Here is a 15547-nt window from a genome sequence, read left to right as displayed (position 1 = left end):
TGCGGGTGATTTTGCAAGGGGGCCGAGATTTCAGATACTGCGGTCTTGAAACACAGAAGATGCAGGAGTATGATGGAGAGAGTTTGGATTTGAGGTACAAGCTGATTAAACTCCTTTAAGGGCAGTGCAGAGCTATTCAGGACTCAGCAATGGAAGAAATGACTGCACAGAGGGCATATGTATATATATATATATATATCCATATATATATATATATATGACTGGATATATATATCCAGCCATAAATGCTGGATGTAATTCCAAGTAGGTACGTCCATCCTTGCTCTAGCATTTTTTTTTCATTGCCACCTAAGTCATAGAAAGTCAGGGAATTCTCCAAATTCATGGCATCCAAGGAGCTATGAGTTCTTCTGTGAGTAGGGAAACTGTGCACTTGGACTTTCAGGGCCGTTGAGGATAAATTCAGAAGGACCATCAAGTCGTAGCAAAGGCAGTCTGAATATTGAAGCAGCTGGGAGATAGATTACTCACATCTCAGCCACCTATGCATTAAATATCACTCAAAAGCAGTTTCTTAACTCTTTTCTTGTCATTTTGTGACAGGGAACTCTTGAGTCTTTGCCAAAATGTAATCGTTAGGCCTGGAGTTTTCTATTCAGGTGTCTACCTTGAGCTCACATTTCTTGTGGGGAAGAGGAGGAGGAAGGAAAGCTGGGATAAATTTCTATTTAAAACTTGAGAAAATATTTCAAAGAACTTAACAAAAAATCGTCTAGTGATCCTCATCTCTGGAAAGAAGTTCCCACCTGTGTTTTACATCAGACAGCTGAAATTAGAACTGTTGGCTGTGCCAGGCAGTGCCCAGGCGAAAATTTGTCCAAACTACCCCAAAGTCGTGGGCAGTAGAAAGGCCTTTGAATTGCACAGCTGAAACTTGTCAAGTCTCTTACTCTTCACCAGGAACAATTCCACCTGATCCACATCCAAAGGCCTGATCCACGTTAGGGACTCGCCTCAATGCCTCCTTCCCCCAACCTGGGCATAAGGGACAGGGATTGAATGGATCTTGCACTGGACGTAGGACAACCACATCATTGTGATCTTCCTGCCCACTGCTGGGGTATGAAGAGGAAGGCAGTGAACCGAGCAGTAACATGGAGTTAGGTTTGGACTGGACAGAGAAGGGCAGCCCTGAAACTTGGACAGAATCAGCCGTGTCCGTGCAGCCGTAGTGCCCTCAGGAGAGCAGCAAGTGGAGCCTGTTATCTCCCAGCATGCAGAGATCCTCAGAAGGGTGCACAGTGATGGGACCAGAGGGATTGAGTATGAGCTGCTCCAGGGAAAATTCCATCTGGGTACAAGAAAAATATTCTCCACTGTGAAAGCAAACAATGCAGCAGGAACTGGTGCAGTTTTCCCTTTGTTGGGAATTTCAGGGTTCACCTTGCCGGGGCCCTGAGTGTTTTATTGAAGGCTGTGTTTCCAGCACCAGGATGGAGCAGATGATGTCCAGTGGGGTTCCTCCAGTCTCAGCTTTCCAGTCATTCTGGGATCTGCAGGTGAGGATCTGGAAGGGAAGGGTTTGGCTGGTGACGTGTGGCAGAGATGCTGCTGTTGTGAGCAGCAAGGCTGTTTCTGGGTTACACTACCTGTGTGAAATTTATAGATTATTTGTTTTTCCACAGAGCTCAGCCTTGTGTTCATGCTAGAGCGAGGTTTCCCTGAAATGTCTGTATTCCCTTCAGCCTGCTGTTGTATCCCACTAGTTGGGTTCAGGGGTGCAAATCTCTGGTTTCTGGGTGTCTGTTTGTCACAAAGTGTAAGGATTTCCCATTTCCCTTTGATTTTTGTGCAGACAGCTGTGAGGATGGATATGCTGGTTGTACTGTTCCTCAATGGATACAGGAAGTTCAGGTTTGGTATCTCTGACAGAAGTTTTTCAAGGGGACTGATGTAATTTCTACCAAGAGGGTTTTTTTCAAACCCTTGGTCATTTAAATCTTTTGCAATGTGCGGATCAGCATCATTATTCCAGCACCAGATCTTGAATGTAAAGCTTCTACACCTGTTATTCCTGTAAATTCTCTTTGGAAAGGCCAGTGTGGCTCAGTATGGAAAACTTAAAATTATTTTAGGGTCACATTTCACTGGGAACAACTTTGGTGAGTGTGACTTTGGCTTCCCTTAGTGCTGTCAAGTCTGTCCAGTGCCTCGTTACCTTATTTTACATCAGTCCTGTGCTTTGCCTGACTCCTGTGGGAATTGGGCAGGTCCAGGCGTAGGAGAGTGGCTGGTGGGATAGTTCAGCACCTCTTTGGCTGTGATGTTGTTTTCCTCGCTGTCGTCGCAGGTATAATCTGTGGTTAATCCCCCAAGTCTAAACCTGTGACTCCCCAGAGGACCTGAAGCCTTTTGTTGGTTTTGATTTGCAGCCTTATTATAGACAAATTAATGTCTGTGAGTGACAGCAGGTCAGCCAGAGACGAGAAGAAAATGAGTAATTAACATATATTGGGTATTACTGATTGCTTTTATGATTATCTGGATTTTAAGGTATTAGCTGGAAAAATAGCTCCTAATCCCTTATTAAAGATAAAAGGCAAGTCATTAAAAGTAGGAGGTTGTTTTCAGTCCTGAGAAGCACTGGAAATATGTCTTGGCTCCGGCAGCAAACTAACCTTGAAAGCCTGTAATTCCAAGTTACTCAGCTTAGTTGTTCTCCTCGGCGAGGGAATTTCTGAAGTTTCCCATGTGCTGGGAGGTGGAGGGGATGAGAGACAAAGCGACCCTTGTCGTGGGAGCAGCGTGCTTGGCACCGGGACAGGGCCCTTTCAATATCCTCAGCATTACCCCAGCCCAGCCCAGCTGCCGGGCTGGGAACATTCGACAGCTCCGTGGGGGGTTATCCCAAACGTCAGGTTTCTGTCAGAGGCACGTCTCCTGTACGAGGCTCCTGTCACACCCCAACTCCTTTCTACCTTCCCTATATCATTGTGGCCATCTAACTGGTTTCCTGCCCATCTAACTGGTTTCCTACCCATCTGACTGGTTTCGTGGCTGTGCACTGAGCTGAATCAGCACAACAGTGGTCCAAGCCCAGAGCACTGATCCCAACAGGGAAGGGGGAATGAATGAGAGGCTGAAGTGCTGGGAAGGCTCTAAAGCTGAGGAGGAAGGGTGATGTTTCCCTCTTGCTGTTCTTAAACCCGGAGTGTGTGCAGGGTCAGGAGGAAAGCGACAGCACCCTTTGCTGAGTTATAATAATCATCTGCAGAAACTTGCCACACACTAAGTCATTCTTAATAATCAAGTATTTTTTGTTTTAAAACTAGTGCATTCCTTGTTTCTGGGTAATGAAATTTGAGCACCAGTAAAACCACAGCCTTTTCAGATTTATTTCCTGTATTTTAACAGTTCTGTGTTTCAACACATCGTGTTTTTATACTTGTACTGTACTTTCAAAAAGCAATTTAAAATGCACTGGGAGCAATTAAAAAGAAATAAAGATGGCATTTAACGACTCTAAGGAGATCAGTCCTTGTAAAGAGATTTACATTGGAGGAAATGCTGTTCTGATGGAACATGGTTTGGAAAACACTGCTCACTTCTGCTTTGCCCTTTTCATCCCGAGTTGTTTAAAAGATTATTGCTGGTACCTGGCTCATTTGTTCCCCTTATATTTTTTTTTTCACTGTTTGTTTTTTTTTTAAGTCCTGGATGATGTTTAAGGCCAACTGTGCTGTTGGCTGCTCAGTGCTTTCGATGCTGAGATGCTGGAGCCAGTTTTGTGCTTGAGGAGGGATTTAAAAAGTAGAGGTAGATTTTGGCTTTATATTGGGTTGGTCAGGGTTGATTCCCTGAATGCAAACGAAGCAGTGCAGCTTTGGGAATTGTTTTGCTGTTTTCCTCTGGTCTTTCTGGTGCTGGGGCAGCCTTTGTTGTTTGTAAATATCTTCTGATATAGAGTTGGGTTTTTGTTCCTTTCACTTCTGATCTCATCCTCCAGACCATGATGCCAAGCAGATCATTAATCCCAGCATGGGGTTTCCAGTCTCCCTTCATTACTACAAGTTGCTCTGAAAACCTGGCAAAGTGTTCAGGTTTGGGCAGCAGATGGGATGGCTGGAACGGAGATCAGCTATCTGGAATAGAATAAAAGAGGTTGGAAGGCACCATCAGCAGGTCCAAACCTCTGCTCCAAGCAGGGCCAGCTTGGTAATTAAGTTATTAATGTTGAGTTCTAAGTTGTGATATCGCGTCCGGAGCGCTCTGTCATTAGATGGAAGTGCAGGTATCCCAGAGCCCCAGGCAGGCACACTGGTTATTTTCCCCTCTCATGGATATCTTTGGATCCTCAGGGCAGAGAATAGTTGGATCTCCTGGGGATCTCTTTCAGCGCAGGCGGTACAAAATTATTCTTGCCAAGCGCAAGGAATTGCATCTTCTCTCTCTCTTTTCCTGTGGTTTCATCCTCACCTGACATGCAGGAGGTGAGTTCTGTTGTATCCTCCTCCTCAGAGGTAGAGCATAGGAGGTGACATGCCCCTGTGAAAGACACCACTCATCATGTTCTGCCACTTTGGGGCTACACAGGGGGTTGACCATTAGGAAGGTCAGTGCTTATGCAAAAATCCCCCCCAGCCATTCGGTTCAGTCCAAGCCATCCCCAAACCGACCTCCTACTTGTGTTTTCCTCCCAAATGTCTAATAATTAACAAGCTGCTTAATGCACGACAAAAGACCAATTAACCTTAAAGCATTTAGTGAACTACATGTAAATTAGTTGTAAAAGTGTCTGTAAACATTAAATGTTAGGCAATTACATAAACCAATAATTGCTAAAGTTGCATTTAGGAGCTTAAAAGAAAGAAAGAAAAAAAAAATCTGCTTAAGTAGCTTCAGAGAACTCTGCTAATGGTTTTGTTTTTAACTACAACCACCCCAGTACTGGTAAGTCCCAGCAGGCTGGGGCAGCTCAGATCCCATGTGTTTTTAGTCGTGGAAGCAAAATAAAGGCATGGTAACCTTGTACACCTTTGGAAACTGCAATGAAAACCTCCAGAACCTGGAGTCTAGAAAGAAATGGCAGAAAGATGGTAGGTGGTGTCCTGTTGGGTACCAATTCCTGGTGATTTTGCGGATTGATTATTGTTTTCTTTGGTTTCCGGCTGTACAAAACATCCCAGACCTGGCAAAAACCTCAGGACTGGGCAGGGCCTGGTGAGGTGTGAGCACAAGGGACTTGGCCACTCATTGCTCTTGAGTTCACTCCATCTTCTCTTCCTCATGCTGCAGCACCTGCCTCCCACGTTAGCCTTTGGAAAAGGCTAAGTGCCTTTCCACCCACCTGTGTGCTGGAGTTTCACATAAAGCAGCTGGTTTGCTTTTCTGCACAATTTTTAATCCCCTTAATTGGCCGCCTCACTTTGAGGTGGTCCGGGTCGCCCACTGCTTCTCAGGCTCCCGCTGCTAATGGTCTTAAATAATTCATTTTCCTTGTACTTATCCTCCGGGTTTTAGTGGAATCTTTCAGTTTGGTATTTTTGCTTTGACCTCAGCTTGTGTCGGACCCAGATGTTCCTAAATGGTGCAGTGAAGTGTGGCTTTGCCTCCTTATTCTGTGTATTTGTGCTTCCCTCCTGCTTTAGAGCCTCTTTGTTGTTTTGGTAAAAGTATCTCTCTGTGTGGCTCATGTTGCATTCCATAAGGAGTCTCCAAGTGTGTCTCTAGATACCAGATTTCTCATTTTTCAGTGAAAAAACAAGTTGAGTTTGTTTGAACTCACTTTCTTCCTCCCTCAGTTTTGGCTGTAGCCTTTCCTGGAGTATCTTAATTACAGTGCAGTCACTTACTGAAAGCTAACCTGTGCTTGGTTTTCCTGGATATATCCATTGGATAATGGGCTTTTATTTTTCTTGCACACAATTTTACTAGTATAGATCCTGCTTGTGTTCCTTTCCTAAAAGTGGAAATATATTATACTTACGTTTGGTTGATTGAATTTACAGAAATTTGCTTAAAGCAGTAAAACCACCTTCCAGCGTGGGTGAAACCCCAGCAAATCCACTGGGTTTTTTTCCACGATAATCACGCTCCGTGGAGGTTTAGTGCTCATGTAAGGAGTGGGGGGTGAGTCTGTGAAGCTCAGAGGAAAAAAGAGGCAGAAGCTTGAACTCCACTTGCCGTTGCAAGGGGAAACCAGTGAAGAGCAGGAGCTGCCCAAATGTCACCAGGCTTTTGAGAACAAGTTGAATTCAGGAGTTTCTGGGAAGCCAGTTGGAAGGAGTGTGCTGCTGGCAGCCTGGAGCCGTGCCGAGCCCGGAGTTAATGGTGGTTAATTTTTAAAGGCAGGGGCGAAACTGGTTATTGTGCCTGTGTCTCAATAGGGTCTTTCTGCTCCCGAAATGCCATTGCAAGAGCCCTTTTCTGAGTTGTCTTGACTCGGAGAGAAAAAGAAAATGCCCTCAGAGAAGTGATTTATCCGCCCAAAGCTTTGCTTTGCCACGCTGCTCACTGGCGGGGACAATTCCGTCAGGATGGTCGTAGCATTTCTGGGGATGCCAAGCGAGGGAAGTGCTGAGAACAGGATTTTTATCAGGATGTAAAATATGGAATAAATACAGGCACCCAAAGGGCAGGTCTGTAGAGATGGAGCTACCTGATGGAGCTTGCTTTGCAGCAGCAGGGAAACGTGAGGAAAACCAGCATCCACACATGAAACCAACTGGTTTTATAACCACCCTGTCAGACCAAGTCCTGGTCCTCTCCCAGTCAATGGAAGCATTGTCTGGATTCTCAGGCTGGCTTTGCAGCTTCTTAGATAAGTGGCTGTTAAACATTCCGAGCCAAAAGGGCAGTTTGTCATTGAATGAAGCTTTTCAGAAGGTGGTGGAAAAATAGAAAAGCCGTTTTCAAAGCATCTCAAAGGAGCCTGGCACCTTCATCCTGCTGCTAGTCAAGGCAAGGTGGCTTCCTGAGCTCCAAATGGATTTAGGCTACCAAATTCACAGATGAAAAAGTAGGTGGAGACTCCCTTTTTACAAGGAGTCACATGGAAAAGACAAGGGGTAATGGATACACCTTTCTCCTAGAGAGATTCTCATTAGACCCAAGAGGAAAATTTTTCACAATGAGAACAATCAGCCATTGGAATAATCCCCAGTGATGTCCTTTAAGGGTCCCTTTCAACCCAAACCATTCTGGGATTCTAGAAAATAGCTATTTATACTGCGGCTTCTCTCTTCTGCATGGAGTTTGAAGTGGGGCAGGTGGTCAGGAAGAAATACCAGCCTACAGAACCCTCCCCAGCATGTGTGTCTTTTCCTCTTGTGCACCACTTGGTCCCTGCAGTGATGGTGAGGAATAATAACCCACATTTCTGTCCGTGCCTGGCATGGCCAAGGTGTTTGGCAACAGGGAAAACAGAGGGGACAGAATAAAAAGAGCTGAAAGCAAAAAGTGTGGGTGCCAGAGAGCCAGAGACGTTCAGTTCTCCTTGAAATACTGCCTGGCAACAGAGATGGGCTCCACTGCAGCCAGAGACACGGGATGAAGGGCTTGGCACCCACGGAAGCAGAGGGAATAAATAGGGAAAATCCTCGCCCGCCTGCGCGTGGCTTCCTCTCTCCGTGGGTGGGATCTGTCCCGCCGAGCCCCGTGGAAGGAGACTTCCAGAAGTGCTGAAGCAGTCCGAGCTGCTGTGGAGATTGATTGAACGGGACAAATAGACAGTGATGAAACCCTGCTTGTGAGAAGAGCTTAATAGGCAGAAAATTGGCTCTTGCAGCCCGAGGGCTGGTTGGAAAGCGCAGAGAGGGAAGTTTCTTCTTGTCACTGCATGGAAGCTTAAACTCAGGAAAAGAGAGCCCAGAGTTGTTATAGCTGTGTCCTTAAAAATGTCCCTGTACCCTCCCCGTTACCTAAAAGAGGTAAGTGATCAGTGATAAACTGAATTATAGTTTGGCAGGATGGCTTGTGGCTGATGCAAGGAAATGACACCACTTATTCAGGGACTGCAGCGCATCAAACCAGCTGTAAAATTGTCTTTGGGGAGCAACACTGCAGTGTTGGAAAAGAAAATGGTGGGATTTTTTTTTTGCTCACCAAAGAAGCAGGAGTTTTCTCCTGTGCTGTCTTATGAGGAGCACTTGCTTTGTGCCCACGTGGTGCAGTTGATGTTGATGGAGGTACAGGAGGAGCTGTGCGTGATCATGAGTGATCTTACGATGTTTAAGATATCAAAACAGGACCCAGCAGGATCCCAGAGAGGATTGGACGGCACCAATCTCTGCAGGAGACTCTGATAACCACACTGCTTTAAAAAGGGAAACAGGGAAAAGCCAAAGAAGAAGGAAAATGCTGAGAATTAGGGAGTGATTTCTGAACTGTGTTCTGCGTGGCAGCCACTGTGCTGCTGTTTCACTGGTGACTGTTGTTCAGGTCCAAGGGAGGTGTGATGCCAGACAGCATCTCCTATCCATGTGACAGTGGGAAATGTTGCAGAGCTCCAAAGAAAACCAGGCTCTCTCTAGATGCTGCTCTTTATTAACGTCTTCTTGGCAACTGCTCAGGAATAGCTCCTTAAAAATGTGCTGCCGTAGCAGTTTGACACAACTGGAAGTAAGATGGCTGATCTCCAGGACTAGTCCAAAAATCCCTTTGTTATCCATATTTTGTAAAGAATTGCTTGTGATGTAGTTTGTATCAGGCTTTGTAACCAGTAGGGTTTGGGACAAGGCACAGCCTGCGGACTAGTTGATTCATAAAAATGAAGGCATCACTGCCTTTGATACCATTTAAAAATGACACTTGGAGAATCTAGAAAATTTAAAAACAAGTGATAAAGAAAGAGAAATTTCCTGTTTTTCTAGCAGTTTGGAAGCCAGTCACTGCTGCGACATCTGACTCTGGCATCCTCACAGAGAATTGTTGGTCCATGTACACCTGATTCCACAGCCTTGGAATCAGGAGCCTGGCATTGATGTGAGCAGGCAGAGCCTTGCCTTGTTAATATTCAGTCTGGCTTATCATGTGTCTGTGGGAGGCTATCCATACCCATTTCCTTGGGAATCTGCAGCTGCCTCTACTCCTGGCAGGTTATGCAGATATTATTGAGTTTGGCTGCAGCTGGAAAAAACAGGCAGTTTTCAAAGGCAGAGTCTCCCTCGAGTGGAACAACATTGCAAAAAGTTCGTTACTGGACTTGGGATATAGCGTGTGGTGGTCTCTCCATCATAGCCACGTGGTTGGAATTGGCAGGCTGTCTTCTTCTATAGGCATTGCCTTGTAGGATAATGATCACCAGCTTTTCATGAGATGATGCTGGCTTTGTTTAGAAGGTTCTCAGACTGATTGTTCACATATCCCACCTTGTCCCCAAGAGCTATCTGCTACAGGTGAGTTAACTTGAGACACTTTTGGAAGAAGAGTCCTTTTTCTCTCCCTGTATCTCCAGGGAATGTTTCAGTGAAGTATCTGCAGGCATAGCTTTGGCGTGTTATCCTGGCAGCACCCATGGCCAAGGGAGCTGGGAATGCTCAGCAAATTGTTACGTAAACGCTGCCGTTCTTCTGGCACTTGAGGGAACGTGGTATTAGTAAGCATTTGTCTAATACTGAAGATTTTTTGCAGATCAAAGACTTAATATATGCCACATGCTGCAGAGGAGCTTACAGCAGAACATGTACAATCGTGCAGTCCAATAGTCCAGCAAAAATGGATTATTCCAGAGCCAGTCAGTGCTGTTCACTATGTCTGGGAAGGGGCAGGATCGAAGGATGGGGGGATATTTGCTTCAAGATGTGTCAAGCAGCTCGAGCAGAATTCTCTGCACCCCGTAGCCGTGCAAGAAGTGGCCGAGGTGAGATCCTGGTGGCGTGGGGAGCGTTCCCTCCCGGCTGCCAAGTCCTGCCTGTGGACAAGTCTAATCTGCCTCCCAGCCAGCCCGCCCCAGCACGGGGTCAAAAAGTAATCGCTCCTAAGCAAAGCAGCAAAACAAGCAAAAGAGAAATTCTCACGCTTGCTTAGGGTGATTAGCTGGAGAGCGGATCACTCCGGGGGGGCTCTGTGGGACCCTGGGAAAGGCCAGCGTGTGGGAATAGCATGGAGGGTCTGTGCTCCAGAAACGCTGGGCAGTATTGCTGGTAAAGCAGGAGAGCACCCCTTGCCTTACCCTGTGGCCTTGGCCCAGCGTGTCGGAAGCCACCCAGGAACTGGCAGAGGTGCCCACAAGGACTGTTTTCAATGACTCCTGGTTTTAGGTGTGATTCCGTTCAGGTTTGTGTTTCGAGGAAGCTGGTACAAGTGTGGGCCATCAGAGCCTCCCTGCTTGCCTTTATCTGGTGTCTTGTACTGACATTAATGCAGAGTTAAAATTTATTTGGGTAATGAATGAATTTCAGAAAGAAAACGACTTTAAATGTGGTAGAAGTGTCTGCACAAGTGTTTCACTGCTCTGACTGGGGATGGATTTGAACTGAGCCCACTGAGGCGGCCCCAGAAAGGAACTGGAGTACAATCATGTCCTATTTTAATAAGCCTGCTTGGAAAGCCCGTTTGACAAACGACCTTCCTCAATAATGTTGCCACAGGCTCTGGGCAGGGATTTGCACCAGGTCTCTTGGGGATTTCTGTAACTGCCAATGCACTTGGAAGTAACAGAGAACTTCCTGCCCGATGGTCCCTTTGGCCCCGGGTGGAGGAAGCGGTTGACTGAGGTGCAGTCCCAAGGGTCTTTAGAGGTGTCCCTGGTAACAGCACGCTGAAAAAGCAGGAGGAAAACTGTGTTGATTGAGTGGAGAAGAGGTTGTTTTACTTGTATATCAACACAGATGGGTACCCCCAGTTCCCTCATCCCAAGGCAGCATTGTACACCTAGAGAGCCAGGCTGAAACCACCTTCCATCCACCCCCAGCCAGGCCCTTGGCACTGAAGCAGGAGGTGACTTTAGGATACAGGCCGATGCCACAAAGCCCCCCAGCACTTCCGTGTGTGGCTCTGCCATCGCTTTGGACAGCGAGGGAGGACTCCCACCAGAGCCATTTTTGGAGCAGGCCTGGGAAGTTCAGTTGTGCCTGATTGAGGTTGTCGTGCTAGAATGTGTCTCTCCCTATTTCCGAGCTCCCTGAGATTCCTCTCTGTTGATGGAGATTGATTTTTGCCTTTGGGAACCCTAGGGTGTACATTGTGCTCGGAATTGGCCTGAGCTGAACTAGGAGAAACTGCTGATGTGTTAGTTCCCTTCTGCAAGTGATGGATTTTATAAGCTGCCTCACGAACCGTGTGTGGCTGAAAGGCACAGGAAAGGGAAGAGAGGGAAGTGAGAGGCATCACCTATGGATGGCATTACCCATGTTGTGTTGGAGCATTTCACCCTCTCCAATTCACATCTAAATTCCTCTCCCATTCAGGGGAAAAATATAATCCCAGCCATCTACACATCTGTGGATTAGCCTTTTCTCTGCTGCGTTTTTCTGCTGACCATCAGGTTGTTCTCTTGAATGAGACAGCAAGGAAAACCATATAAACCAGCTTAAGTGGCAGCAGCTGCTCCTGGCATCAGCAGTGCTGGTTCCAACAGCTCCCGAACTGGACGGATGAGGTGGAAATGAAGGTGATGGCCAAGGCTGGGGCAGGCTGGCTCGAAAGGTCAGGCAGGGGAGGGCTCCAGGGGTCACCCCCTTGAGTTAATGACTCTCCAGTCCCTAAGCCCGCGCTGAGCACAAGGTGTTCGCCCGGAGATTAAGATGAAAATATGTTCTCCTTGCTAAAGAGAGCACATAAACAACCCATAAACGGCCCATTAACCCACAGAATCGCAATAAAGAACATGTGGTCAAGCGAGCCATCAGGGACCTGTGACCCAGCAAACCCCTTAATGGGATTGTGAACCTTATCATCGGTGCTGAACATGGATAATGGGAAATTACGGCAAGGAAAGAAAGAAGGGGTGTTGGGTGATGGGCACCCGGGTTTCAACGAGTAAAATGTTGTGGAATGGACATGTTATGGGATGGAATATCAGGGTAACACTTTCATGTAATAAAACTACTTCAAAGTGACTCAAAAGAGACAGTTTTCCCATCGACTCCAGCAAATGCCTTTGGCAGCTCAAGAAGCTGTGCTGTCCCTTCTCTTACAGCCTCTTCCATGTACCAGCCACTTCTGTGCTCCACGTTGCTTTTTGAAGCAATAGGATGGACATTTACTTGTTTTCTATCTGTGATGTTTGCATTCTGTTTGAATATAAAAGTTTATTGTAGGTCACTTGTGCAGTTTGAGCAGGAGGACGATGGAACATGTGTGGTACAGGTACTCTGCCATCTCATTCCACCCCCTGCTTGGGCAGGGACACCTTCCACTAGCCCGGGTTGCTCCAAGCCCCGTCCAACCTGGCCTTGGACACTGCCAGGGATGAGTCAGCCACAATTTCTCTGAGCAACCCATACCAGGGCCTCACTACCTCACAGGGAAGAATTTCTTCCCAATATCCTATCTAACCCTGCCCTCTGGCAGTGGGAAACCATTCCCCCTTGTCCTGTCGCTCCAGGCCCTTGTCAGAAGTCCCTCTCCAACCCTTCTGGAGCCTGCAGGAAGATGAATGCCTCGTGATGGGAAGGCTGCTGTAGCAGTGGGACAAGGTACTTGGGTGCCCAGGGAATTCCAAAGGCATTTATGATCACAAATATACTTTCAATCAAAAAGAAATCTATATTATCTATGTTGCCCTAACTGATGAAGAAACGAATTTGCATCAACCTTTGCTGAATAATTTAGGAAGAGAACTATGAAAGTTTATTTAAGGAAAAAGCAAAGGAGGAAAGGGCATGTTTGTTACTGGTTCCTTTTTTTCCCATCGCAAATTGAGATTCTGTTTACCCTGGAAAAATCAATGTGGTTGGACACCTGGTGTAATTAATTATTTTGCAAGAGACAGCCAGCTGATCTTTTGAAAAGAAAGGAGTTTTTAAGCAGGACTGTTCAAAGTTCATAGTCTGCTGTGTATCTCTAATGCTGATAAACATCCAGCAGAAAGGATGCCTGTCTTAAAATTTCCTGTGGCCACACCTTCGTTTTAAGGTGATACCCTCAGAAAAAGGCTGTAGACCCCAAGGAGCCCTCCAGCAAGGTGACTCTGGTGGCGTGGGCTCTGGTTGCCTTTGGGAGATGCCCTTAGGCCTTGGGATGTGGACACCGATGCTCATGGGTTTGAATTTTGAATCACACGTGGTTCTTAACCAGGAAGGGGGTTTCTGCTCCTTTTTCTTGAGCTCTTAATGCAAATGGACTTTGCTTGTGCTGTATGTTAAACTTTTCCCTAAGCGGGCAGTCTTTTCCAACTGGGACCAGTTGTTTCTTTTCAGTGCACTGGTGCCTGACTAAATGGCATTGGGTCGCATTCTTCATGTATAGATGAGACAACCCTCCTGTTAAATATTCCTGTGTTTTCCAGCGGTGGGCTGGGGAAGTTCCTGCCTGCCTTGCAGGCCAATGGCAACCCAAACCTGACTGCCAGGGAGGGAGGGGAGAGCCAGCAATGGGATGCTGTGCCAGCACGCCTCAAGTTGGTTTGGCCGGAACTGGTTTTAGGTCATATAAAAAAGTGGGTGAAGGATCTGGGCTGCTCAGAGAGCTGCAGGTCCTCGGGCAGCGCCGTAGAGCACATTGGTTTTGAGCTCCTTAGCGCTTTTTTTACAAGGGCTACAAATTGCTGTAACATAGTTAAGGTCCGTAGGAAGGGACAAGTTTTCCTGAACTTTACTCCCAGCTTGAACTTGTCAGAAGTTCAGTGAGAGGCAAGGAAGAGGGGAGAGAGAGAGAGATAGAGGCTCCCTCGCTCTCGCCCCTGCGTCCGCGGCGACGAGGATGTCAGATGGCAAAGGCAGCCTGGACAAGCAGCTGAACGGCCTTGGGGAGCAGGGGAAGGAGAGGAGCCGCCTGTCCCTGGTCATCTCCCAGGCCCTTAACCGCAGTATTTTCACCTCTGCAGTCTCCCCCGCTGCCGAACGCATCCGCTTCATCCTCGGAGAGGAAGATGACAGCCCAGCGCCCCCGCAGCTCTTCACCGAGCTGGACGAACTCCTGGCCGTCGACGGACAGGAGATGGAATGGAAGGAGACTGCAAGGTGGGTTGGTTTTCCTTTACCCTGAATGGCGAGGGCAGCCAGCAGGACTCCTGTCCTGCATTCCGTTGGGTAATACCTGTGCTGCAGGACCATGTGGGGTAGCCACAGAAAGGAGCCTGCGTGGTTCAGATTACCTTTCTTTGATAAACAAGAGAACTGAGGGTTTGTTTAAATGTTCCTTTAAAGCAAAAACTAGGAAAAAAACGGAGTGCCAGTTTGATTGGAGTAGATTGCCTGTGGAGAGACAACTATGGGCTTTGCACAGGGGGACGTGTCTTCTGGCCAGAGTTGCCAGAAAGTGAGTGCCTGAGTCAAAACTGCTTCAGCTCTGTTGCCTCAAAGTAGCTCTTGAGCCTAGTCCCACTGCACACCACAAGCAGGGAAATTTTGGCTGTCCCTCTCCTTCCTAATGGTGAGATTAATTTTAAATAGGGAAATAAACTTAAAGGTTTTGCTTGTGAAGAAGTTATTCAAGGTGTGTGTTAAATGCTAGATGGGGTTGCCTGCTTTGAGTTCCTTGGTTCTGTTCTTTGATGCTGCTGTTTTTTTGGTCAAAAAGCCATAAAAAAAAAAAGGAGTGTTTTGGATCTAGTTGCCACAATTTACATGGAGTTTATTTCTAAATACCACTGAAAGAGGCATTGGATTGGATTTGTGACCTATTCCCACTCACCTTCAGTGAGCTTGGGGCTTTTCCTTTTCCTTTATGGTGGCTGGGCTAAGCTCTTTCCCCACCTCCCAATGTTAAGGGCACCATCCTTGTTCATAATTAGCCCGTGTTTGGTTACCTTAATCTTCTTTACCTTCAGTTTAATGAGCCACTCCACCACATGCCCATTTACCCCCTTATCATCCTTCATTTATACTTCTCAGTCACTTGGGGAACCTATTTAACAACTTCTCACCTTTTACTCTTTAACTTCTGATTTGTTGCCCATCCTTTTCTCCCTTTATTGCTTTTCTTCCCTCTTGTCATAAATTCAGTACTTTCTGGGTTTGGGTGTTTTCACAGTTCTTTGGTAGAAGGGCTGCATGGAGCTGTGTGTGGGATTCTCTCTCAGGCTCTTCTCCCTAGTTACAAGTCATAGGATGAGAGGAAATGGCCTCAAGTTGTGCCTAGGGAGGTTTAGCATGGATACTGGGAGAAATTTCTTCACCCAAAGGGTTGTCTGCCCAGGATAGTGGTGGAATCCCCATCCCTGGAGTGATTTAACAGGCACAAACCACCCTCTTGTGCCCCTTGGGCCCTGGAAACTGCACCGACAGCCCCAGCAAGGCTCCCCTGGCACTGGGCACTTCAGAACTAGGTACCTGTCAGCAGCAGTGGCTCCAAGGGGCTGAGATTTGCAAGAAAAATCTGTCCCCAGTGCACTTGGTGGGCTCCAGAATGATACTCCGTGCCTGGGAACCATTGTCACAGTCTGTGTGCTCTGGAGACAGCTCGTATCTCTGCCAACCGGGAG

The 15547-nt window shown here is 47.0% G+C and overlaps 1 protein-coding gene across 3 annotated transcripts in view; it reads left to right on the top strand.

Moving 5' to 3' along the window:
- Nucleotides 1-15547, top strand: part of SLC4A4 (solute carrier family 4 member 4) — a 119578-nt gene that overhangs the window by 56981 nt on the left and 47050 nt on the right. For all 3 annotated transcript variants that reach the window (XM_029965645.1, XM_018089017.2, XM_018089018.2), the window contains exon 4: nucleotides 13949-14084. In XM_029965645.1, coding sequence (XP_029821505.1) covers nucleotides 13949-14084 — 136 coding nt within the window. The remainder of the gene's footprint in view (nucleotides 1-13948; nucleotides 14085-15547) is intronic.

This window comes from Manacus vitellinus, unplaced genomic scaffold, assembly GCF_001715985.3.
Source record: "Manacus vitellinus isolate BGI_N305 unplaced genomic scaffold, ASM171598v3 scaffold_112_pilon, whole genome shotgun sequence".
NCBI lineage: Eukaryota > Metazoa > Chordata > Aves > Passeriformes > Pipridae > Manacus > Manacus vitellinus.
The sequence above is the reverse complement of the archived record's forward strand: the minus strand, read 5'-3'. Positions and strand labels throughout refer to the sequence as shown.